Source organism: Ipomoea triloba, chromosome 9 (assembly GCF_003576645.1).
Source record: "Ipomoea triloba cultivar NCNSP0323 chromosome 9, ASM357664v1".
NCBI classification, from domain to species: Eukaryota; Viridiplantae; Streptophyta; class Magnoliopsida; order Solanales; family Convolvulaceae; genus Ipomoea; species Ipomoea triloba.
In genome coordinates this window covers 11,014,488-11,040,799 of record NC_044924.1, presented here as the reverse complement: position 1 = coordinate 11,040,799, position 26,312 = coordinate 11,014,488, and the positions used below count along the sequence as shown (strand labels likewise).

At 35.7% G+C, this 26,312-nt stretch overlaps 3 protein-coding genes across 4 annotated transcripts; 2 read left to right on the top strand and 1 right to left on the bottom strand.

Annotated features, from left to right (window-relative positions):
- The first annotated feature begins 1,267 nt into the window (after nt 1-1,267).
- On the top strand, nt 1,268-8,888 carry LOC116030410 (ethylene-insensitive protein 2-like). Of its 2 annotated transcripts, XM_031272654.1 has the most exons (8): nt 1,268-1,539; nt 2,387-3,210; nt 3,689-3,775; nt 3,875-3,985; nt 4,296-4,508; nt 4,839-5,039; nt 5,367-8,111; nt 8,217-8,888. In XM_031272654.1, the coding sequence occupies exons 2-8, from the start codon at nt 2,962-2,964 to the stop codon at nt 8,577-8,579; spliced, it is 3,969 nt and encodes a 1,322-aa protein (XP_031128514.1). In that variant the 5' UTR covers nt 1,268-1,539; nt 2,387-2,961; the 3' UTR covers nt 8,580-8,888. The 2 variants fall into 2 exon arrangements, with proteins under 2 accessions (XP_031128514.1, XP_031128515.1); XM_031272655.1 differs by lacking the exon at nt 1,268-1,539 and having other exon boundaries at nt 3,085-3,210; nt 3,633-3,775.
- A 6,015-nt stretch (nt 8,889-14,903) lies between these two features.
- On the top strand, nt 14,904-17,954 carry LOC116030458 (phenylalanine ammonia-lyase-like). The gene is made up of 2 exons (XM_031272710.1): nt 14,904-15,345; nt 16,078-17,954. The coding sequence occupies exons 1-2, from the start codon at nt 14,966-14,968 to the stop codon at nt 17,807-17,809; spliced, it is 2,112 nt and encodes a 703-aa protein (XP_031128570.1). The 5' UTR covers nt 14,904-14,965; the 3' UTR covers nt 17,810-17,954.
- A 4,145-nt stretch (nt 17,955-22,099) lies between these two features.
- LOC116028398 (phenylalanine ammonia-lyase-like) lies at nt 22,100-25,282 on the bottom strand. Its single transcript, XM_031270113.1, has 2 exons — nt 24,906-25,282; nt 22,100-23,894 (listed from the first exon to the last, which is right to left on the bottom strand). The coding sequence occupies exons 1-2, from the start codon at nt 25,265-25,267 to the stop codon at nt 22,136-22,138; spliced, it is 2,121 nt and encodes a 706-aa protein (XP_031125973.1). The 5' UTR covers nt 25,268-25,282; the 3' UTR covers nt 22,100-22,135.
- Nucleotides 25,283-26,312: the final 1,030 nt, after the last annotated feature.

Here is a 26,312-nt window from a genome sequence, read left to right as displayed (position 1 = left end):
GGTGTATTTGGTTGGGGGTTTAGGCATAAGGTATGGGTATCAAAGTGATTGTTAGTGTTTGGTTGATAGGTTTTGTGAATGCTACTATGGGTTTGGAATACCCCACTAATGGCAAAACCCATACCCTTATTAAATAAGGGTTTCATCTTCCTTCATCATTTCTTCCCCAACTATTAATAATCATTCCCATTCCACCCAACTACCAAACATGCTAAATACTTTCACCAAAACCCATTACCCTTACCAAGTATTTGATACCCATTCTGATTCCGATTCCCATGTGCGAACCAAACGCACCCTAATAAATATAAAAATTTTATATGTTTTGGAGTATTAGACTGATTGAAAGCTTGACAGATAATTTGTGTATATAGCATGAGCCAGTGGTTTGAGTATAACCGATAAATATTACATTTTAATTTTAAAATATTATATTTTTCTTTATAGGTAATAAACAATTTATTATTAATTAATATTACATTTTCGTATAAATATTATATGTTCATTATGATTTGACTCATTTCACATATAAGGATATATGATATATGATATATCTCATGCTTACTTCTTGTGACACACGTGGACGCACACTATCCCATGACTGCTATAAGTTAAGCACGATTAATCATGAAGTTTTTTGGCTAGTGTAAGTTAAGAACACTTAACCGCATAGTTCTTTGGCTATCTAGTTGCAATATGCTACTTAAAATCAATTGGTGATAAGTAGGTGGATATTAATCATTTAACCACATCATTCAATGGTAAGTCACATCGCCATGTCTTGAATCGAACAGAGACAGAACGCACCTAACGCCTAACAATATATATATATATATATATATATATATATATATATATTCAACCTATTTACTAATTAGAAAATAATATATAAGTTCACATGAACTTAGCTAACTGATTTTAGTAAGACAATATTTAAAAAAAGAGATCAATATTTGAAACTCGGCAACGATACTGTGGCCTATGATAATGTGAAGATTATGTCGGAACTAGGTAAATCCCTTGTTCCCATGATTTATACCCCCCACCCCACCACCACCCCCAACCTATCTTTCAATTCTATAACGAGTCTAGGATCTAAAAAAATCATCAAAATATATAATTAAATTCAAGATTTCTTAGATGGACAGATATCCAACTAGTTCCTACATGTGCAAATAGCGCAAGCAAAGGGCTATCCTACTCGGAAAACCCAAAAAAAGAAAAGAAAAAAAGACAGTCTTTTAGTTCTCGCTATCTTCTACTTTTGACTATGTGATCTCTCATCTCCCTCACTACAAGATAGCTTCGAGTCTTGAAGAGCCACCCTAACTATATATACACTCTCTGTATAAATATCTACACTTTTCTCTCTCTACACTCTCTCAGCTCAAACTCCATAACTCACAACCCTCCTTCATCTCTCTATGATTTCTGTTTATATTGTCTGTATCTATTGTAGGCTCTGGCTTTAGATATCAATCAACGCGTGGCTTCATAAAAGCCTCTGATCCAATTCCGAGGACAGATAGATACAACAAGGTAAACAGCGATGGAAACCCTAATAGTGGGTTGCCACTTGTCCTATATCAATCTGTCTTAAGTTTGCACCCATTTTTGTGTGTGCGGGGGTGTATTTTGTTTTCTTTTGCGTGTTAGTGTATCTTTATGGAAATCTGTGAAATGGGTCTATATCATTTGCTTCAGTTTCAGATCCATGGTGGTGAGTGTTAGCTTGCAGCTTCACTTTGGTGATCTTTTGCTCTGTTTTCCGGGTTTTGAGAATTCTTTTATGATATTTTGGGTTTAATTCTTCGCAAAGATCTGCTTTCGTGGCGTTACTCTTCGACTAAGGTCTTTTTTTTTTTTTTTTATAGCGATTTCTTCTTCAAGGGAAACAGAGGCTGTAGTAAATATTAAATTTGCCACCTGAATGGGATTTGGCCCGTGCTTGTAATCTCCAATTGAGTTTCTGATTATCTATATAGCAATTGGGTCAACTATATATTATTTATACAAGCATAAAACTATAGTTTAGCATGGAATTCTGCATTCCAGATTTGTAATTCTTGCATTTCTTAGTACTTTCTATTTAAAGGCACTGAATTTTGACTTTTTTTGTTACTTGTTGACCTTAATTTCCCAATTAGTGTGATTTATGCAGCTAACTGGTTAACTCAATGTCAGTTCTGATTTTCTGCAATTGATATTTTTATTGGCATGTGATAGCATAGCCATATTTTCCTCTATCAAGTTTTGAAAGATTCAATTTCTTCTTCTTAATGCATTCACCCTTGTATTTTTATTAATTTTATTTTATGCTAATTTTAGTATGTGCTTATATACTTACACTTCTCATACTGATTCTCTAAGCATTTTAATGAATCAGGAAAGTAAACTGTTGTTCGGCCAAGGGTCTTTCTGCAGTTTGGTTATGGTTTATAAATTATTTGGTTCTTAGATCTACATATTAAGGAGCTTTGATTCATGTGATTTTGTTTCACTGCTATTGATGAGGCTGGAAAATTCCTGGGTTTTGAGATGACTTGGATATTGGCATGAAGGTGATATGGATTGCCAGCTCCTCTAGTGTCAAAATTCTGCTATGTCAGATATTTTTCTACAACTTAATCTGCTATAAGTACCCAATTTGGAGTGGATCAGTGGATGACTATACATGCTAGAACATTGGATTTGCCTTTCCTCTATTGGTTCTGAAATTAAAGCAATAGATTTTTACAAGTCTGTACAAAGTTGAAGGTTTTGGGTTTTTCTTTTCCCTTGGCTACATCCATTTATCATAGAAGTCTGTGTAAAGAACCTAGTCAGAGGTAGAACTTTTCATAGAATTGAGTTCCTACTGCTGGCTATGTGTTTGGCTACTTTCTGTTGCACATTCTCTGTTTCTGGATAGCTCAATAATCTTTGAAGCTTAATTGGTCTATCTTGGAGGAATTAAAAGAAATGGAATCTGAGACACTAGCTGTTCATTATCAACCAGATAAACTTCAAAGACTTCTTTCCACTATTGTGCCTGTGCTATTGATTGCAGTAGGATATGTGGACCCCGGGAAATGGGCTGTATTTGTTGAAGGAGGCGCCCGCTTTGGGGTTGATTTGATGATTGTATTGCTTCTGTTTAATTTAGGAGCAATTTTGTGTCAGTACTTGTCAGCTCGTATTGCAGTGGTTACAGGTAGAGATCTTGCCCAGGTATGGATCTGAATTTGCTATTTTCTTCTTGTCGTTGACATTATCATTGAGCAACTTTATAAGCTTAACAATTTGATGTTAGATTGTTTGAACAATTTTCATGGCCTTGTTTTGTCATCCTTTGCAATTCTTGCAATATAGCATCTGAAATCCCTCCATTCTAAGGACAGATTTAATTCCATGCCATCTCATTCATTGCAATTATTGAACACATTCAAAGGGAATTCTAGGTAATATTTGTAAAACCATGGTGCCCAATAGGATCATGATTCATTTTGTTTGGAGATTTCTTTCCCGTCTCCTCTTTCAATGACTGTTGCCATACTAAATTGACAGATCCACACTATTTTTTAATTGAATCCTCTCTGCGAGGCAATGAACAAAATATTCCTTATTCTTCTGCTTCTCTTTTTTCTTTGAAGTTTTTCTGTTACTGGTGAACCGAGCAATAACTCCTTTGAACTTGGTGATATCAAAGATATGCAGTGAGGAGTATGACAAAGTTACATGCATATTTCTTGGAGTTCAAGCTGAGATTTCAGTTATTGCATTGGACCTCACAATGGTAGTACAAGCTTTTGTATTTTCTCTGTTCATTTATGTAGTTTTCTTTCTCTTTAGCTACTTTTGGCTAATCCTGTGCTTAAAATTTGCAATCTGATAGGTTTTGGGCACTGCATATGGGCTAAAGGCTGTGTTTGGATTTGACTTACTTAGTTGCATCTTTCTGACAGCAACTAATGCTGTCTTGTTACCACTTATTTCTTCTCTCGTAGTAAGCCGCTTATCTTAAAATAGTCTCATAATTAACATATGTTTTAAAGTGATGAGCCTCTCATAGCCTTTAAATACAGAGGCTCTTGTAATGTTTCATTAAAGTTATTAAGCAATCCATCTATTATCATATTGTATATTTGTATAACTCATTGTCTTATTATTGTTATTATTATTATTATTATCTGTTCTTCACTTGTAGCTTTTGCCTTTACTGGCAAGTGATGGCTTTTAGCCATCCTCCAGACTAACTATTTTTTCTTTTTCTTAACGGGACTGATAAAGCTAATTTCATATTATTTTTATTTTAGGATAATGTCAGTGCAAGATTCCTAAGCATTTGCTGGGCAAGCTTCATACTAATTTCTTATGTTATTGGAATGATAATAAGTCAACCTGAAAATCCATTATCCATGGATGGGATGCTGACTAAATTAAATGGGGATAGTGCATTTGCATTGATGAGTCTACTTGGAGCAAGTATCATGCCACACAATTTTTACCTGCACTCTTCTATTGTACAGGTTCTCTCTCTCTCTCTCTCTCTCTCTCTCTCTCTCTCTCTCTCTCTCTCATGAGCCCAAATGCCTGTGAATAGTTATTCTCTTGTGTCTTACATAGACACATTTATAACAGCAATGCTTCTTTCTAGTTATGGGGTATTACTTTTCTTTTTCTGGAAGCGGGTGGAACTGGAATATGGAAATAGTGTGGAAATGCTATTTTTGCTGCTTTCACTTTTCTTCTTCATCAAATATGAATTCCAATTTTCTGTAGTTATGAATGTAAAGCTCTCTAATTTTTGTTAAGTCAATATGCTTCTGAGCTTTATAACAGATAATTTCTTTTTGCAGCGAGATCAGGGATCAAAAAAACTTTCGAAGGAAGCTCTGTGCAATGACCATTTTTTTGCCATTGTTTGCATTTTCAGTGGCATTTTCCTGGTTAACTATGTGCTAGTGAATTCGGCAGCTAGTGTTTTCTACAATAGTACTAGTGGGAGTAGTGGCCTTGTTTTACTCACATTTCAGGACGCATTGTCATTGCATGATCAGGTTAGAGTTTATTTTCAAAAAGTACTATTCTTATATGAATTAAGTGGAGTAATAATAATATTAATAGTATTAATATTATAATTATTATAACAAGAGCAATGCTACAAACCCTTCCTGTATTTCCCCTCATGAGGTGTCATCAATACTCATCATGTAATTGGTAATTAAATTTATTTATTAGTTAGTGGTGGGTTAACTAATTCATTGGCACCCAATGAATAAAAGCCACATCATGAGGGGAAAAGGGCATTTTCCTTATAACAACATCAATAATACTATGTTTTTATAATATTTGATGTTGACTAGAATAGTGGATTGGTGATACAGGTTTTTCGGAGTTCACTGGTAGCATTTGTAGTAGTGTTGGTCATGTTTTTCTCCAATCAAATTACTGCACTCACTTGGGATCTTGGTAAGCAAGCAGTAGTGCACGATTTGTTTGGAATGGAGCTTCCAGGTTGGCTTCATCACGTGACGGTCAGAATTATGGCAATCGTGCCAGCTCTCTATTGTGTTTGGACTTCAGGAGCCGAAGGCCTTTATCAGATGCTGCTATGTACACAGGTTGGGGTAGCCCTTGTGCTTCCATCTGCTGTTATTCCCCTTTTCAGAGTCGCTTCATCCCGATCAATAATGGGCGTTCACAAAATTTCGCCCCTCTCCGAGCTTTTGTCTCTGGGTACATTCTTTGGCATGCTTGGCCTCAAAATCATTTTCGTAACAGAGATGGTATTTGGAGATAGTGAATGGGTGAGCTATTTGAAGTGGAATATTGGAAGTAGTGTATCGGTTCCATATGTTGTCCTTCTCGTTGCCGCTTTTTCTTCCCTGGGGTTGATGTTGTGGTTAGCCGCCACTCCAATGAAATCTGCAAGCTCCACATTTGATCCTCAGGCATTATATTGGGACATTCGAACTCCTGTGCCCGAGTCACCTCCATTTGGAGACAAAGTCGATGTCAATGAATCTAGATTTAATTTAGAGCGGTCTACAATGGGTAAATTGTTAGGGAGCCATTCAAATTCAAATTTATCAACTCCGTATCCTGAACCTAGCTTGCCAGAAACTCTACCGGATTTTGAGACATTTCCTCATCTCACTACCATTGATGAGAATAAATCTGAAGTAACGTTTCCAAACAAATCTAAGTGTGATCCAGAGCTATCAATATCTGCAGGGGACACTGTTCCAAGGAGCACTGTTTATGATGATGTCTCAGCTGCTGATTCAGCAGAAGATAGCAGCTTGACATCTAACCCGGTAGATGTTGTAGAGAAGACACTTCATATTGAAGGCGATAATCAGAATGACAAGGATAATGAAGGAGATTCCTGGGTGCCTGAAGAGGTGACTAAAGAGGTGTCTGCAAATAGTCAGTTTTCGAGTTTCGAGGGTCCTGGATCATTTAAGAGTATCAGTGGAAAAAATGATGATATAGGGAATGGCACTGGAAGTTTATCCAGATTAGGACTTGGTCGTGCAGCAAGGCGGCACTTAACTGTAGTTCTTGATGAGTTTTGGGGACAGTTGTTTGATTCTCACGGGCAGGCCACTCAAGAAGCAAAGTCAAAGAAACTAGATATGTTGCTTGGCGTGGAGTCAAAGATGGATCCTAAACCTCCTTCTGGATCCCTGAAATTAGAAAACATTCGGATGGATCCTAAACCTCCTTCTGGATCCCTGAAATTAGAAAGCATTCGGAAGGAGTCTAATGCATATATATCATCCATGAGTGGATTAGGGTCAGATTTGTTGATAAATTCAAATTTGTATTCCCACAAGCAGCAAATGGGAAAATTTGGTGATGAGTCAGCTTATGTAGCTCCGAAGGATCCATATTCATCGCAGTCTGCTCACTTGCAATTGTTAGATGCATATGTACGAAGTTTAAGCCATGATACTCTAGAAGCAGGTGAGAGGCGCTATTCCAGCATGCACATTCCGACATCATCTTCAGGCTACGATCAACAACCTGCTACTATTCATGGGTTTGAACTTGCCTACCTTAATCGAATTGCTAATGAAAGAAGAACTGGTTATTCGAATGGTAAAGTGGAGTCACCAATTCCAAAATCCAAAAATTTGGTTTCCTCAAACTCTTCGGAGTTCTATCCCTCTGCTTATGGGCTGAAGCCACAGAGCAGCTTGAGTAGCAGGGCACCACCCGGCTTTGGAAATGTTCCTACATCTAGAAATACTTCACTGCAGTCTGGAAATAATTTAAATGATCTCAATCCTTCTGGAAATGCTGAGAACATAGGTTGCACAGCAAGTGCAAAGAAATTTCATAGCTCGCCAGACATTAAGAAACTCTATGTCCCTAATCGGGAATCTTTGCTGCTGGAGAGAAGTGCTCAGAGGGATAGTTCAATGGGGTATGTGCAATCTTCTGGGCGCTCACCATATGAACGTCTTACCTATTTGAGTCCTTCACAAAGGGTCGGTGGTCCTCCAGGATTTGATCAACCTTCTCCTTCCAAAGCGTCTAGAGATGCTATTCCCTTACAGTTTAGTTCAAATCCTGCAACTGGGTCGCTATGGGCCCGACAGCCTTTTGAACAATTTGGTGGCACTGCTAAGAGTGGAAATATTCACGCTGATCGTTTTGGAGCTATGCAGAGTTCATTTACTCGAGAAGCTGGACTAATGATGGAGTTGGAGGCGAGGCTTCTTCAGTCCTTTAGAAGTTGTATTGCGAAACTTCTGAAGCTCGAAGGATCGGAATGGTTGTTTAGGCTAGACGATGGAGTGGATGAGGATCTCGTATATGGTGTCGCTACAAGGGAAAGATTTTTGTATGAAGCTGAAATGAGAGAGATTAATGCAATGGGGGGTAACATCGGGGAATCACCTCCCAACAGGAAACTTGGCTCTGCATCAAAAACCGAGGAGTTTGATTGCACCAAGTTCTTGATGACGTCCATCCCGCATTGTGGAGAAGGTTGCATCTGGAAACTGGACCTGATTGTAAGCTTCGGGGTCTGGTGCATTCACAGGATTCTCGAGCTTTCACTTACGGAAAGCAGGCCGGAGCTCTGGGGGAAATATACCTATGTACTCAATCGTCTTCAGGTTGGTTTCATTTCTTTTCTTTTCCTGTCTGGATTTTTGGTTGACTAAAACAATGCTTTTTAGGTCCCTAATGACACATAATTATCCCAAACTTTCCTGCTGCAGGGCATAATTGATCTGGCATTTTTCAAGCCCCGTTCGCCAATGACTCCCTGTTTGTGCCTAGCGTTCCCGGTAGGCCAGCAACAAAGATCAAATATGTCAGCTCCAAATGGAAGTTTGCCCATGCCCGCAAAACAGGGACGGGGAAAATGCACAACGGCACCAATGCTCATGGAAAAAATCAAAGACATCGAGATCGCAATCTCTAGTCGTAAAGGGCGTGCAGGCACAGCAGCTGGTGATGTGGCTTTTCCCAGAGGAAAAGAAAATCTGGCATCGGTGCTTAAACGGTACAAGCGCAGATTATCAAACAAAGCAGTCGGGTTTCAAGAATTGCGGAATGTGGCACCTTCAACCCCTTACTAAATTCTTTTGCCCAGTTCATGACAGCAGATTGGATAGATCCAAGATGCCATCTGGGTTTTGCTCTCTTTCTGCTACTCATCTTCAACATGCAGATTGGTCACTTGCTATTCTGTTTCTCTATCTAATGTGTATTTTGTAGTAGTTTCTTCGGTTTCAGTTTTCCTTTGTACTTCAATCAGCATGTATCACATACATAGGATACAAATTGCACTCAGCTATGTAATTTGCAGCAGTCAAAGGAAATTGGGAGAAAATGTGGTAAAAAAAAAATGTACATTGCCATTTGAACTTTTGGTTTACCCGAGAACATTGTTGCAAAAATTGAGCCTAATTGGCGCCTAGGCGGTGGCTGGCTGCTTAGAAATTTAGCTCTACTGCCGTTTTAGGCGGTTGCTGATTAGGTTGCGGCGGCCTAGGTGGGTGTCTAGGCTGTCGCTTAGTTGCTTATATATATATATATATATAAATGGGTTATTTTGTTCAAATCAATATCATTTTTATTGAAATAACCCTAACTTGTTCAAATCGATTGCAAACTCAAAAAAATGTAGCCTGTATTTGGTAAACCTAGCTGAAAAGTTATAAGTTTGAAGATGAAATTGAAGAGTTGTTTAGCTAGCTGTTATGCTTAAAAGTATTTGGTAAAATTAGCTTTTTGATAAGCTGATAAATGTAAAAAGACTAAAAAAGACATCTTCATAAAATTTAAATAGTTTTAAATTTAAATAGGTTTGTTTACATATTAAAATATAAAATAATGAAATCAATATATTTTAATAAAATATAAATAAGAACATATATTTGAAAATATATAAAGTAAAACAAAATTTTTATAATTCATAAAATTAGTTCATACAAAAATTATTGTTCAAAAACAAATGTCAAATTGAAATTACAATGAAACTTATTGTAGAGAAAATGCCAAAAGAGTTTTAATTGGGAGGATAAAGGATGCCATTTATTTAAAATAATAAGGAAAAAGATGAAAAAAGTTAAGAAGCTACTAGCTTATTTTTTAAAGCTTTTAAAAATAAACTCTTATTTTAAGCTACTAGTTTATTTTGAGAACATTACCAAACAAGGCTTATAGTTTATTAGTAGCTTAAAATAAGCTATAAGCTCCTAAATGAGCTCTGCCAAACAGAGTCGTAATATGAAACATTTGAAACAAGTATTCTAATATTAATACTTTGTGTTGTGATTTGATTTTTTAAATCTTTATACAATTTACAATTCTAGATGTTTTTTAAGTTAATACGGAGTATTTAGTACTACCTAATTAATTATTGAAGTATTAAATAGTTTATAATTACTAAGTTTTAAATAATTTTTTAAATAGGCGCCTAGCAATTTTTGCTACCTTGCTTGAAAAGCCTTCCCGTCTTACCCAACAACAAATTTTAGAGGGTTTGGTGCCAGGGCCAGTCCTGAGCACGGGCGAGCTGAACAATCGCTCAGGGCCCCATGTTAGAAGGGGTCATCCATATATATGTATATATATATATATATATATATATATATATATATATATATATATATATATATATATATATATATTATAGTGTTGTAATTATATTAGAAAATAAAAAATTAGTGTTCTAATTATATTACAAAACAAAAAATTAATAATAAATGGGACTGCATGAAGTTGGAATCGATGCTTAATTAAATAATTTAGAAATAGAATCGACACGGGAAGTCGAGGACACCTAATTATATTTTATCTATTAGAACCGACACCCTAACCGGCTAACCCATTCGTCTTCTTCAATAATTTTTTTTTCAATTCAATTAATCGACACCCTAACCGGCTAATCCATTCGCCCAGGGTGTATTTGACCCTTTTCCCTTTTAATTATACTACAGTTTCATTTGACAATATACGTTATTGAATGATCTCTATTTTTTTAGTTTCGTTTTTCACACACACTAGTTTCATTACAACAACGCTAAAGTATTATTTTAATTCGACAACAGTTTCAGTTGACGACCATAGTTCACACTTCACACAACGTTGTGTGGACCATGGTCCACTATATAACAACTGGTGTTAGTCCCTCATCTTTTATCACTTTTATCTCACGAGTAGAGCCGTTAAAACAATTTGTTTTGAGTTATGATTAATATAGTCTCTAATCACGTATATATAAAAAAAAAGTTTACATAATTAAATTGATAATATTCCTAATTGTATTTCATATATATATATATATATATATATATATATATATATATATATATATATATATATATATATATATATATATTTATTTATTTATTTATTTATTTATTTCAATAGTATGAATAATAACTAAGGGAATTATATTAAGAAATTAAAAAAGATATAAATTTTAAATTTTGTATGAGTAAATTTAAACTCTAATAGGACGCATTTCTTTATATGACTATATATGTATATGCACATAATATTTATTAATATGTATTTAAGAAATTCTATAATATAATTTTTATAATTATAATATATATTTCTTGATTTATAATTAAAATAATTAAATCTAGAAATTAACAAAATTAGTTTTTTAATTTTGTATTATTAATATAGTGCATAAGTATATATATATATATATATATATATATATATATATATATATATATATATATATATGCATTTAAGAAATTTTTAAAATATTTATGATCGCACATTTAGTTAATTTTATAATTTCATTTCCTTAATTGTATTTTATATTTTATTAATTATAATTAAGATAATTGCATTTACAAATTAAAAGAATTTAGTTTTCAAATTTGTATAGATTAATGTAGTCCATAACTATATTACGTATTTAGACATATTTGTAAATATTTATGAATTTTTTAATTAAGAGTATGAATTTAGAAAAAATTAAAATAAATTTTCTTAAAGAGTAACTACTCTAGCAATTAATGTGTATACTTGTAGCCGTAATTACAATTCTATAAAAACAAAAATGTACATATTTTTATATTGTACAACATACTATAAATATAATGTATGTCTACAGAAATGGATAGTAAGGTATATTGATAATACTTATATATATATATATATATATATATAGATTTTTATTCAAATGTGGTCGCGCCCTTACGTGCGGCCGTGCGGTTTATACCAGTCAATGTTAAGAAATGCACCACTCAATATTATAAAATGCACCACTCAATAACATTGAGTGGTGTATTTCATATTTAAGAAACACACCACTCAATATATTGAGTGGTGTATTTCGTAACATTGAGTGGTGCATTTCTTAACATTGAGTGGTGTAAACCGCACGGCCGCACGTAAGGGCGCGGCCACACTTGAACATGACCCTATATATATATATATATATATATATATATATATATATATATATCATATTTTTTTCCTTGTATGAAAAAAATACATTCTTATTTTAAAATTTTGCATTATATCCGAGTTTTGTTTCATAATCTAGTTTGGTGATATTTTAAACTTTTCTTTGTTATCAACAATAGTAAATAATTTTCAAAAAAAAAAAAAAAACAATAGTAAATAGATAGATGTTTCAAAAACCCTTAAACACTCATTTCCTTTAGGAAACTGTTCTCTGTTTTTTATTTTAATTTCTATTTTTTCAGTTTGTATTCTCTATTTTCAAGTGATTTTTAGTCCTCTTGGAGGATGTAAATCAAGCTACCTGTGTCGAGTTTTGAATTTTGGTCTCTTCCCTTAAATACTGCATACTAAACCAATGAGCTAAGCTCGTGCGAGCTTTATTCCTCCAATTCATTGTCGTTATAGCTTGTATATATAGATTATTCTATGTATTTAAAATTCTAAATGGTTAAATTAAATTAAATAAGATCTTTTAATCTAATTATATGCTTTTATCATAAAAACTAGTTTCGTGTGAGATCGTATCATGTAAAATATGTAATATTTATTAAATATTATTATAAAAAAGTAGTATGTTTCATTGGGTAACAAAAATTTTGTTGTTGTTTTATTGCGTGGCGCAAATTATAATGTGGACCGCGACATCAAAACGATATCGTTTTGATTAATGAAAACAGCGGTATCCATTCTACGCAACTGAAGTATCAGTTCAACACAACTGCATTCCACGCAACTGCAATATCAGTTCAACACAACTGCAGTTCCAGACAGATGACCGTGCAACTACAGTTTCCTTTCAACGCAACTGCAGTATCAGTTCAACACAACTGCAGTGTCAGTTATGACCATAGTCCACGGTATAACAACCGATTACGTGGTGATCTTTGCAAGTAACTAACAACGACCTCTCGGGAGAACTAAAAAGCCTCACCTCAACAAATTGTTAACCTATTTTAACGTTATGTGTTTGTTTGGGGGTCGAGTTGTTAGAATTGTACTTGGTGGTAATGAACCACAAATTGCTCGTTTTTTTTGGTAAGTTCAACAAATTGTTAACCGATTTTAACGTTATGTGTTTGGGGGTCGAGTTGAACCACAAATAATGCTTCTTTTTTTTTTTTTTTTTTTTTAAGTTCACGGGGTCTTTTTCTGTCCGTTTAACGGTTCAGGTCCACCCACATTTGCTCCAGGAGGCACGGGAGCTAGCCCAAGGAGAATCGTTACTTCTGAGGATCAAACCTGAATTCTCCAAGAATTTTTTCCCAACAAAGAGAACTCACTTGCAACTTGAGCTACCCCATTGGATTACACAAATAATGCTCTGCCACCTAAACTATCATCACTTTCCATAAATTTAATCATCTTAATTAAGCCAATCATCCCTCACATACCTTTTTCTTTTTTTGGAGAAGAAAACAACATCTCTTATAGCTTCAAGGTACAGAGAGTTCGAAAAATGAAAGACGGCGGGATAGCAGTCCACATCTTACGATCAGGCACAGAAAGGGACCCCGAGTACAAATCATGACTGTTGATTCTTTCAATTAGACTAATAACAGTTAAATTGGCCAGATTCAACTCAATTAATCTCAACACAAAACATGAAGAACATGAATAATCCATTTTGACCAGATTCGAGGCAATATTGAATCTTTGTGCGGTTTCAATAGGTCGAGAAAGTATATATTTTATAAATATTACAAATATTTGAAAATTGTTATATTTATGAAAACAATTCTATTTTTTCATTTTTTTTTAATTTTTAACCGTTAGATCTACTAAATCGTTCATTAGATCTACAATTACCATATGAGAACATGCTCCCGCTCTCACTCCGACCTGCACTCCCACTCCTCAATTATTATATCATGTACCAGGGTTCATATTGCATTGTGAACCTGAATACAAAAGTTCAGTACATTCAATTAACACTAACTTGATAATTGCTGACACATAATATGATAGGTTATATGTACATAAATTTTCAACTACAGGTACGTCAACTACAAATATAGAATCTAGGGAAAATGACACTTTTTCCCCTATGTTATGTGCTTATAGCACTTTTCCCCCCTGTGCTATTAAAGTGACAGTTTTTCCTCCTGAAATGTTAAATTGACATTGTTACACTTAAAAATAATTATTTCATTTATTTTTTCTTTTCCAACAAATTATTACTTATATGTATGGATGATCACGATTCGGTTCGAACCTAACCAAACATTGTAGCAATCATACCGAAATAGTATAGACGGTTCTGATTACGATTCAGAATCGAAAAAATAAAATTAAATAATTGTTAAACCGTGAACCGGAACTTAACCACAGTCATATATAGTAAAAATGATCAAACATTTATTTTGATAAATCGGTACGGTTCGATTCCAATTTCGATTTTGAACTGCCAATCAAAACTTATTTATTTATTTATTTTTATAATTTTATTCCTAATTTAAAAATAGTCTAAATTCAACAATTATTTTATTTTATTTTTTCGGTTTTGAATCGTAACCGTAACCGTCTATACTATTTAAGTTCAATTGCTATAGTGTTCGATTAGATTCGTATCGAACTGTGATCTTCCATACATATTAGTAATAATTGGTTGGAGAATAAAAATAAATGAAATGGTTATTTTAAGGGCAAAAATGTCAATTTAATATTACAAGGGAAAAAATTACCATTTTTAAAAGAACTGAGGGAGAAAAACTGCCACTTTAATAACACAGGGGAAAAAGTGCTATAAGCATATAACATAGGGGGAAAAAATGTCGTTTTTTCCAGAATCTAAACGTTATTTACTTATTTTTAAAGTAATGTCTACAATGTAAGGTAAACCCTGTGCGTAGTATAATTTGCTACCACTCCCGCTAAAAGTTAGACACCCACCTACATGTACCTCTGTAGCATCTTTCTTCCCTATATATATCCTCTTCCTAGTTATCACTTCGCCAATCAAGCTTTTCTCTCCATCCCCCCGTTATTTGGATAATCTCGATCAATTTCAGTCCTGTTTGTCAACACAATAATGGAGGGCGTGACTGACAACAGCCACAAGAACGATTTCTGCATGAAGGTTGATCCGCTGAACTGGGAAATGGCGACCGACTCATTGAAGGGAAGCCACTTGGATGAAGTGAAGCGCATGGTGGCGGAGTTCAGGAACCCGGCGGTGAAGCTCGGAGGCCAGACCCTCACCGTCGCTCAGGTTGCCGCCATCGCCACCCGCGATAATGCCGTGAAAGTGGAGCTCTCCGAGGCTGCCCGCGCCGGCGTCAAAGCCAGCAGTGACTGGGTTATGAACAGCATGATCAATGGCACTGATACCTACGGCATCACCACCGGCTTCGGCGGCACCTCTCACCGGAGAACCAAGAACGGTCATGCTCTTCAGCAGGAGCTCATCAGGTAAACTAAATTTCTTTATGCACAATAAATTTTACTTTTCGTATTAAAGTTTTTTTTTTTTTTTAATTTGGTGCATAATTATAATATTTGTATCACATTTTGTCATATCATCTAATTTTATGATCAACTATTGCTGGAAGTACTTATTCCGGAAGAACTAAAAGCTAAATTTTTCCTACTTTATAAGAATTATTGAAAGTTTCTAGAGATGTTTTTATCTCTAAATAATTATTTTTTAGAGGTTTTAGTTTAAGAAGAATAATATTTTAGCTTAATAATATAAGAATAATTTATATATTTATAATAATATTACTTTACATTTTACAATAAGATTTGTATATTTATTAACTTAATTTTATTAATATTTGAAATTAATTATGGTTTCATATAATTCTTTAAAAGAGGCAATCATAATTATATTAAATTCACCCACATAATTCTCTAAAAGAATTAATCAAAATAATATTAATTAATTTGATAGTAATACCCATAGATTTAACACCCATTTATTGGAAATATTAACTGATGACTATTATTTGTGGTCAAAATGAAAATCTAAGGTACGTGTTTTGTTCGAATTGAAAATCGAGGACTAAAAGAAGCACTAGCTCAATAGTTAAAGGACCATCTGTGGTATCAACTCATTAAAAAAAATTCTATATAATATTTTGCAAATTCATCATGAAATTTAAAGTGTTTGTGATGAAGCTCTAATTTTGATTTGGATTGCAGGTTCTTGAATGCTGGAATTTTTGGGATTGGAACAGGAAAAGGGTCATGTCACACACTACCACATTCAGCTACGAGGGCAGCAATGCTGGTGAGGATCAACACCCTTCTTCAGGGATACTCCGGCATCAGATTTGAGATCTTGGAAGCCATTACTAAATTGCTCAACCATAGCATCACTCCATGTCTCCCTCTCCGCGGCTCCATCACTGCCTCCGGCGACATTGTGCATTTATCCTACATCGCCGCTTTGCTCACCGGCCGCCCTAATTCCAAGGCGGTGGGACCCAACGGAGAGACCCTCACGGCGGAGGAGGCGTTCAAGCTCGCCGGAGTTCAGGGTGGGTTCTTCGAGTTGCAGCCTAAGGAAGGGCTTGCACTTGTGAATGGCACTGCTGTGGGTTCTGGCATGGCGTCTATGGTTCTGTTTGAAGCTAATGTTGTTGCGTTGTTGTCTGAGGTTTTGTCTGCAATTTTCGCTGAGGTGATGCATGGGAGGCCTGAGTTTACTGACCATTTGACTCATAAGTTGAAGCATCATCCTGGCCAAATCGAGGCTGCGGCGATTATGGAACATATTTTGGATGGAAGCTATTTCATGAAGGCTGCACAGAAGCTGCACGAAATGGATCCATTGGAGAAACCCAAACAAGATAGTTACGCTCTGAGAACATCTCCCCAGTGGCTTGGCCCGCAGATTGAAGTCATAAGGCAAGCAACCAAAATGATTGAGAGGGAAATCAACTCTGTCAACGACAACCCTTTGATTGATGTTTCAAGAAACAGGGCTTTGCACTGCGGCAACTTCCAAGGTACCCCCATTGGCGTGTCCATGGACAATGCTAGATTAGCCCTTGCCTCCATGGGAAAACTCATCTTCGCGCAGTTCTCTGAGCTTGTTAATGGTTATTACAACAACGGCTTGCCGTCCAATCTCTCCGCCGGGAGGAATCCAAGTCTGGATTATGGATTCAAGGGCGCTGAAGTCGCCATGGCTTCATACTGTTCAGAGCTTCAATTCTTGGCTAATCCCGTCACCACTCACGTCCAGAGCGCCGAGCAGCACAACCAAGGTGTTAACTCCCTGGGTTTGATCTCTGCAATAAAGACAGAGGAAGCTGTTGATGTGTTGAAGCTCATGTCCTCCACGTATCTAGTGGCGCTCTGCCAGGCCATTGATCTGAGGCACCTGGAGGAGAATTTGAAGGATGCAGTGAAGAACACGGTCTGCCAGGCGGCCAAGAGGACTCTCACAATGGGTATCAATGAGAAGGACTTGCTGAGGGTAGTGGACCGCGAATACGTTTTCGCCTACGCTGATGATCCCTGCAGCGCAAACTACCCATTGTTTCAAAAACTCAGGCAAGTCCTTATAGATCACGCCCTGCAGAACGGCCAGCACGACAAGAATGTGAGCACATCAATCTTCCAAAAGATTTCAGCTTTCGAAGATGAACTCAAGGCAGCCCTGCCCAAAGAAGTGGAGGGAGCAAGATCAGCCCTTGAGAATGGAAATCCTGCAATTCCCAACAGAATTAGCGAGTGCAGGTCTTATCCTCTGTACAAGTTTGTCCGCGAAGAACTCGGAACGGAGATGCTCACCGGAGAGAAGGTGAAGTCGCCGGGAGAAGTGTGTGATAAGGTGTTCACAGCGGTGTGTGAGGGAGGGATGATTGATCCATTGTTGGAGTGCCTCAAGAGCTGGGATGGTGCTCCTCTTCCTCTTATCTGTTAAGTCTGCTCTGCAGTTCCATTTATCCTCCCACGTGTTACCTCTGTGGGTAAAAGTTAAATCTATTGTAATGTTTGTGGAATGGTTCACTATAGCTATGTTTGTATGCTCCTTTAATTTCATCACCAATAAAGGATTGTTTGGGAAATAGTTGCTAGCTTAATGAGCTAGCAAGTTTAACTAGTTGATATAATTAGTTAATTATAGAAAGATTTTTGATAAACTAATTGTTAGCTAATTACCTGCATAATGACTTTCTCAAAAACATGATTGAAAAAGTTGCTCCGGATGTTAACATTTTGAAGCAAAACAGAATGTCTTCGGCCATAGAGAGGAAAGACGATATAACTTTTTTAAATGTATTTTTAAATAATTATTTTTATATTTTTTTTAAAAAAATAATTTAAATTTGAGGTGACTTGTTAGAAACTGAAATGTAATTATCCATACACATATTTAAAGGAATCAAAATGTCCATTTCTTTTAATATTTGATATAGCATGATAGGGTATTATGGGTGTACAATTTCATCCTCAAAGGAGTGTAGATTATTATGACATGTAATATATGCAACAATTAGGAACTAAGAAATCAACAAGAAATTAAGAAATCATAAAAAATATATATATAGAGCCAAACACTTTATGTTCATATGACATGTAGTGATTCTCCTATATGGGAGGTCATGAGATCATGCCTCAGTGGAGGTAGAGTCATATAGAACAAACACATTAATAAAAAATAAACACAAAATAAAGAAATAGAATTCAAGTTATAGAGTACAATTTTTAAATTTTAATGCAATAATCTTTGGGAATTTTAATTGAAAAGAGATTTTTATTAATCAATTTGGGGATTAGTTGTTAATAAGAAAGATATTAACATAAAATAATAGGTATTGCGGTTCTAGGAATATGCAATTTTTTTTGGCATTTATTTATTGTGGTTAATAATATTCTAGAGAATTCATAGGTTAAAGTACCATTTATTTACACTCCCACATAGATGATGGGAGTGGATTCGAGCCTCAGTGGAGGTAACTCTTGACTCGTTGTGCTTCAGTAGGTTAAGAAAGTAATTATGAACAGATACTACATTGTAACAGAGTCAGTAGTACCCAAAAAAAAAAAAAAAAGTACCATTTGTTTACTAGTTTCATCAATTTTGCTTTATTTCCCCTACTTGTCTTGTTTTTTGTTTTTTTTTTTTTGAGTACTTTATACAGTACTACTGCCTGGTTGACTAGTTATTTATTTTAATTCATCAATTTCTCATCATATTATTGTGATTAGCTAGATAATAAAATTATAGTTAGTAGCAATTAAGTCATTTAACTCAAAAAAGCTTCAAGAAAACTATCATACACTAAAAATTCTTGTGATGCAAGTTGGGAATAATACTTCTTAATCTTTTAGTACTGTAGATTACTATAGGTATTATATTATGATAATACTTCTTAATCTTTTAGTATTGTAGTTATACTAAAACTCTATACGTTGATGTAGTTTTAATGTAGTTTTATATACTCAAGGATGATTAATAAATGACTGATGATTCCCTCTATTTATCATCTTCTTAATTTCGCAAGACATTATCAGCATCAATTGCTCTACATCAATCCTCAGTGAACGGTTTTATAAACAATAAGCTAAGTGGTCTCGGTTCGATTCATGGAATCATCAGCAAAACTACTGCAGTTGTGAGGTTCAGATTTGAACTGTCGGCAGAGAATGTAGGCAGCAGCCACATTAGGTAGCACACAAAGTTTGGCAAGCTACAATATTTAAATGGAGTTAGGAATGTTAGGCACCTACAAAGTTTGAACAAAACTATTTATTGTTTGGTCCCTACATTTTAGGCTAACTACAAAATGACCCCAAATCTACAACTATAAATAGGGAGGTCAGTTTGCCATTCTAGCCATCCCAAATCATTCTATTCTTCCCTCATATACTAGAGATATTAGAGAGTTTGTTGAGTGTATTTCTCCTTCCTAGCAAGAGAGAATTATCCTTGTTTTCTCCTTGTTAGTTAGAGAGTGGTTGTAACTCCTATTTTCTCATAGTGAAATTCTTCTACCCTTGCCCGTGGTTTTTACCCTAATTTGTTTAGGGGTTTTCCACGTAAAATCTGTGCCTCATTTATTTTTCTTTCTCAAATTATTGTTGCAATCTGATCTATCCCACTTCCGCGGGCGCAACATGAACTTCAAAATATTATCATAGCCTCGTTGAACTAAACGCAGCTTTAGGGTTCCATCAACATCTATCTCCGTGTTCGTCGCCCGTCGGCCTCCCGCCTCTGTACAATTCTACTGTTCTGCAATTCCTTATTTGACTCCAGATGTGAGCCTATCCTAGCCCAAGTAATGGTGTATGCTCTTAAAGGCAAATTGGAGTGTAGGTGCTCATGGCTATTGGTGTTATTTGGGTCACAACGACAGTATCTGTTCAACACAACTGCAGTATCTGTCATGACCATGACCCACAGTATAATTTGCGCTTGAAGTGAGCTTCTAGAAACAATGTTAAGAGCATTCCTCATTATCTCCAAAATTGACCAGAAGAAGACTTGTACGACATTATATCAATCAAGCAATCCATCTTGATTAAACAGACAATTAAAAAGACAAATTTGCCCCTTAGATTAAACATTAATTAGCTAGTTAAGTTTTTCCGGTGAAATTTGACCGTCAATTTGGGCGAAGTGATCAAAATTAATAAAAATTGAATAGACAAGATATTCAATTAACAATTTTGAAAGTCGTGGATTATAGTCAGTAGACCAAAATGGTAATTTACTTGGGGTTTAGGTTTAGGGTTTAGGTTTTAGGGTTTAGGGTGTGTTTTGAATCCAATATATTAATATATTAATTACTTGGGGTCGTTGGGGACGATTTGTTGGCAAAGAAAACATTCAAATAACTCAATAAATTGAAGCGAGAAACTACCCCGTAATATTTTTTGGTTTTTGGACTATATCACTTTAAAGGTAAATCATATTTCTTTATTAATATGATTTAAAATGCATCATTAAATTTTTATTACCAAAAGTAGTATTTATTTATACTATTATTTTTAGATTAAGTATTTAGATTAGCATTTTTACAAAATTGCAAACATTGTTTTTAGTGACAATTATAATCAACCTCTCAATATTATCTTGTATTAATATACTTTGAATTACCGATTTAAATAAACAAATTAACATTCAATTACATATGCATGGGCATCTCCTATATAATCATGTATAGGCATTATCTTATTCGTGCAACACGCATGAAAAACTAGTAATAATAATAAAGGAGAAGAGTTGCGGATATAGGAGAAAAGAAAAGGGTTTTAATTGAAAGGGGTAAAGTATGTCATTTATTTAAAATAATAAGGAGAAAGAAAAAAAAATGTTAGAAAGCTACTAGCTTATTTCTGAAACGGTACCTAAAGTAGTTTTTCAAAATAGTTTTTCAAAATAAGCTCTTATTTTAAACTATTAATTTATTTTGAAAATATTACCAAACAGAACGTATATCTTATTAGTAACTTAAAATAAGCTATAAGCTCTGTCAAACAAGCCTTTGATTCCACAATTCCACTATTATAATCTTATTATTATAACAAAATTTCAAAACATACACGCTCATGTAATGTGTGCAAGGTTAATTATAGTTTAGTGTATTTTCTTTTGACAATAATAATTAATACAAACTAACGTCTAATAAATGCACAATATGTCAAGCACCTTGTGTTCAAATAGTCAAATGGTATGTAGTGACTCCCCATATAGAAGGCCAAGAGATTGAGCCTCAGTGGAGACATTGTTTAGATTGAGAAAGTATAGATTAACGGATTTTAAAAAAAATGCTCTAACACTAGTTGTTGGTCCTCGTAGTAACAGGTGTACTATTTATTGGTTAATTGCAATATGCATAATCCCATGACATTCTTTTTAATACTTTTATCTCAACTTCCTACTAATTAATCCTAATAAGCCCACAGAACATAACTCTTTTTTCTATTCATGTATGTTATCAATAAGATTTGAACACCCACATTGAACTAACCATTAAGCTATGCCCTAATTAATCCTAAGGACATGATTTTTTTTTTGGCCATGTCAACTAGTAAAAATGAAGAGTATACTGAAGTGGTTAACAGCCACTTATTATTTATCTTTACTGGTGATGAAATTAAAGGAGCATACAAACATAGCTATAAAGAACCATTCCGTTTTCAAAAAAAAAAAAAAAAAAAAAAAAAGAACCATTCCACAAACATTACTTTTACCCTCAGAGATAACACGTGGGAGGATAACTGGAACTAGAGAACAGACTTAACAGATAAGAGGAAGAGGAGCACCATCCCAGCTCTTGAGGCACTCCAACAATGGATCAATCATCCCTCCCTCACACATCGCTGTGAACACCTTATCACACAATTCTCCCGGCGACTTGACCTTCTCTCCGGTCAGCATCTCCGTTCCGAGTTCTTCGCGGACAAACTTGTAGAGAGGATAAGACCTGCACTCGCTAATTCTGTTGGGAATTGCAGGATTTCCATTCTCAAGGGCTGATCTTGCTCCCTCCACTTCTTTGGGCAGGGCTGCCTTGAGTTCATCTTCGAAAGCTGCAATCTTTTGGAAGATTGATGTGCTCACATTCTTGTCGTGCTGGCCGTTCTGCAGGGCATGATCTACAAGGACTTGCCTGAGCTTTTGAAACAATGGGTAGTTTGCGCTGCAGGGATCATCGGCGTAGGCGAAAACGTATTCGCGGTCCACTACTCTGAGCAAGTCTTTTTCGCAGAATCTTGATGGATGGAGTTCTCCATTGACGCCCATTGTGAGAGTCCTCTTGGCCACCTGGCTGACCGTGTTCTTCACTGCATTCTTCAAATTCTCCTCCAGGTGCCTCAGATCAATGGCCTGGCAGAGCGCCACTAGATACGTGGAGGACATGAGTTTCAACACATCAACAGCTTCAGCTGTCTTTCTGGCAGAGATCAAACCCAGGGAGTTAACATCTTGGTTGTGCTGCTCCGCGCTCTGGACGTGATTGGTGACGGGATTAGCCAAGAATTGAAGCTCTGAACAGTATGAAGCCATGGCGATTTCAGCGCCCTTTAATCCATAATCCAGACTTGGATCCCTCCCGGCGGTGAGATTGGACGGCAATCCGTTGTTGTAATAGTCGTTAACAAGCTCAGAGAATTGCGCGAAGATGAGTTTTCCGATGGAGGCAAGGGCTAATCTAGAATTGTCCATAGACACACCAATGGGGGTACCTTGGAAATTGCCACCCTGCAAGGACTTGTTTCTTGAAACGTCGATCAAAGGGTTGTCGTTGACAGAGTTAATTTCCCTCTCAATCATTTTGGTTGCTTGCCTTATGACTTCAATCTGAGGGCCGAGCCACTGGGGAGATGTTCTCAGAGCGTAACGATCTTGTTTGGGTTTCTGCAACGGATCCATTTCGTGCAGCTTCTGTGCAGCCTTCATGTAATAGCTTCCATCCAAAATGTGTTCCATAATCGCCGCAGCCTCAATTTGACCAGGATGATGCTTCAACTTATGAGTCAAATGGTCGGTAAACTCAGGCTTCCCATTCATCACCTCAGCGAAAATTGCAGACAAAACCTCAGACAACACCGCAACAACATTAGCCTCAAACAGAACCATAGACGCCATACCAGAACCAACAGCAGTGCCATTCACAAGTGCAAGCCCTTCCTTAGGCTGCAACTCGAAGAACCCTCCCTGGACTCCGGCGAGTTTGAACGCCTCCTCCGCCGTGAGGGTCTCTCCGTTGGGTCCAACCGCCTTGGAATTAGGGCGGCCGATGAGCAAACCGGCGATGTAGGATAAAGGCACAAGGTCGCCGGAGGCGGTGATGGAGCCGCGGAGAGGCAGACATGGAGTGATATTATGGTTGAGCAATTTAGTAATGGCTTCCAAGATCTCAAATCTGATGCCGGAGTATCCTTGAAGAAGGGTGTTGGCCCTCACAAGCATAGCTGCCCTTGTAGCTGAGTGAGGTAGTGTGTGACATGACCCTGTTTCTGTTCCGGTCCCAAAAATTCCTACATTCAAGAACCTGCAATCCAAATAAAGATTTGAGCTTTATCACAAATTTAATTTGAAATAAGTGCACTTAGAAAAAAAACTTAGTTATCCAGCTCTGCCAGAGTAATCATAAGCCCCACTCCTAGAACCACTCCAAAGGTAAATCAGGAATCACTCAATGAGCCTACCAATCATATCCTAGTCTTCATGTGGGCACATGCAAGAAATTCATTCTGGACATTCCATTTTCCTTGGGTCTTTTTCCTATATATGTTTCTAGTGAGTTCAAACTACATACTACAGCCTTCAGTAATGACTTTTAAGTTAGGTGACTAACCAACTACGCTAAACCCCATATGCTAAACACACTTCTTTTATGAGGCTGTCTCACAATCTCAATTTGTAAAAAAAAAAATATTGAATTCAATAAAATGGTTCATAACAGAATCGAAAATATAATCAATACTTTATATTATAAATGTTGTATACTTGTACTTTGTAAAGTTGTAGTCCACAATTTGAATGCAATAAAGTAATAACATATCAAAATTACAGATATCAATAATATTTTAAATCTTATATATAATACTTTATAAGATATATGTAGTGCTTTATAACAATTTTCTATTAGACAATTTGTAGGAAAATAATGTAATAGCATAACATAATTGCATATATAATCAATAATTTAACTTTTGAAATATAATAATTTATAGTATAAATGTAATTACATAAACTAACTTGAATACTTTGGATATAGCATTTTTCTAATTTAGAGACTTCTTTAAAAAAAAAATTATTATCCAAACCAAGTTTAATATATTGTGAATTCAAGCCACAGCACAGATACTCATCTAGTTGGTTGAAAATTAGAAATAATTTGTGACATGAGATGATGTTCAATTCTGGACTCTAGAAACCATATTAAGTAATTCTCAAAAAGAAACCATATTAAGAAATTCTTAATTACTGTGTATTGTGTAATGAAGTCAAAATTTATTTTCATGAATCATTATATAAAGTATAAAGAAATTTAGTTAACCTGATGAGCTCCTGCTGAAGAGCATGGCCGTTCTTGGTTCTCCGGTGAGAGTTGGCGCCGAAGCCGTTGCTACCGGTGCCATTGTTCATAACCCACTCACTGCTGGCTTTCACGCCGGCGCGGGCAGCCTGGGAGAGCTCCACTTTGACGGCAATATCGCCGGCGGCGATAGCGGCGACCTGAGCGACGGTGAGGGTCTGGCCTCCGATCTTCACCGCGGGGTTCCTGAACTCCGCCACCATGCGCTTCACTTCATCCAAGTGGCTGCCCTTCAATGAGTCGGCCGCCATTTCCCAGTTCAGTGGATCAGCCTTCTTCATGCAGAAATCATTGTTGTGCCCGTTTGCAATTGCGCCCTCCATTGTTGTGTTGATAGAGAGGACTGAAATTGAGATTATCCGATCCGAAGAACAGGGAGGAGAGAAAAACTAAGCTTGGATTACTAAGATTGTGAGATATATGGTTGTTGAGGATGCCTGGTAAGATGATCCTGGGAGAAATGGTAGCAGACGACGTCGGCTATGTTTGGCAAACATAGCTCAAAAGTTAGCTGAAAGCCGAAAAGTAGCTGAAAGCTGAAAAGCTATAAGCTAGGAGCTAAAATCTAAAGAGCTGTTAAGCTAGCTGTTATACTTAAAAGTGTTTGGTAGAATTAGCTTTTGATAAGTTCATAAATGTAAAAAGACTAAAAAGGACATTTTCATAAAATTTAAATAGCTTTAATTTAAATAAGTTTGTTTACATATTAAAATATAAAATAATGAAATCAATATATTTTAATAAAATATAAAGTAAGAACATATATTTGAAAATATATAAAGTAAAATAAAATATTTATAGTTCATAAAATTAGTTCATACAAAAATTAATATTCAAACACACAAATGTCAAATTGAAATTACAAACCAAACATATTAAAGAGAAGATGCCAAAAGAATTTTAATTAGGAAGGGTAAAGGATGTCATTTCTTTAAAATAATAAGGTTAAAGATAGAAAAAAAGTTAAGAAGCTACTAGCTTATTTTGAAACGCTACCTTAGGTAGCATTAAAAAATAAGCTCTTATTTTAAGTTACTAGCTTATTTTAGGAACATTACCAAACAGAGCTTATAGTTTATTAGTAGCTTAAAATAAGCTATAAGCTACTAAATAAGCTCTGCCAAACATAGCCGACGAGGATATATATAGGGAAAAATGAGGTACATAGATTTTGGCAACCTTTGCTTACTACGAGCGCAAAGAGTCCCCACTTTCAGAGGTGGCTCTCACATTATTTTTTGTGAAATTCGATCTCGGATCATTGTTCCTAAATTTTATTTATGTGATTAATTGAGTTGTTCATGCAGATATGCTTAGGCAGGCTTATAACTAATTGAGCTGCTTAGGCAGGCTTGTGGCAAATTGAAC

Coding starts and splice junctions, on each gene's coding strand:
- LOC116030410 (XM_031272654.1), top strand. CDS start 2,962: ATGGAATCTGAGACACTAGCTGTTCATTATCAACCAGATAAACTTCAA. Junction 4,509..4,838: donor TGCACTCTTCTATTGTACAG/GTTCTCTCTCTC, acceptor TTCTTTTTGCAG/CGAGATCAGGGATCAAAAAA. Junction 5,040..5,366: donor CATTGTCATTGCATGATCAG/GTTAGAGTTTAT, acceptor TTGGTGATACAG/GTTTTTCGGAGTTCACTGGT.
- LOC116030458 (XM_031272710.1), top strand. CDS start 14,966: ATGGAGGGCGTGACTGACAACAGCCACAAGAACGATTTCTGCATGAAG. Junction 15,346..16,077: donor CTTCAGCAGGAGCTCATCAG/GTAAACTAAATT, acceptor TTTGGATTGCAG/GTTCTTGAATGCTGGAATTT.
- LOC116028398 (XM_031270113.1), bottom strand. CDS start 25,267: ATGGAGGGCGCAATTGCAAACGGGCACAACAATGATTTCTGCATGAAG. Junction 23,895..24,905: donor CTTCAGCAGGAGCTCATCAG/GTTAACTAAATT, acceptor TTTGGATTGCAG/GTTCTTGAATGTAGGAATTT.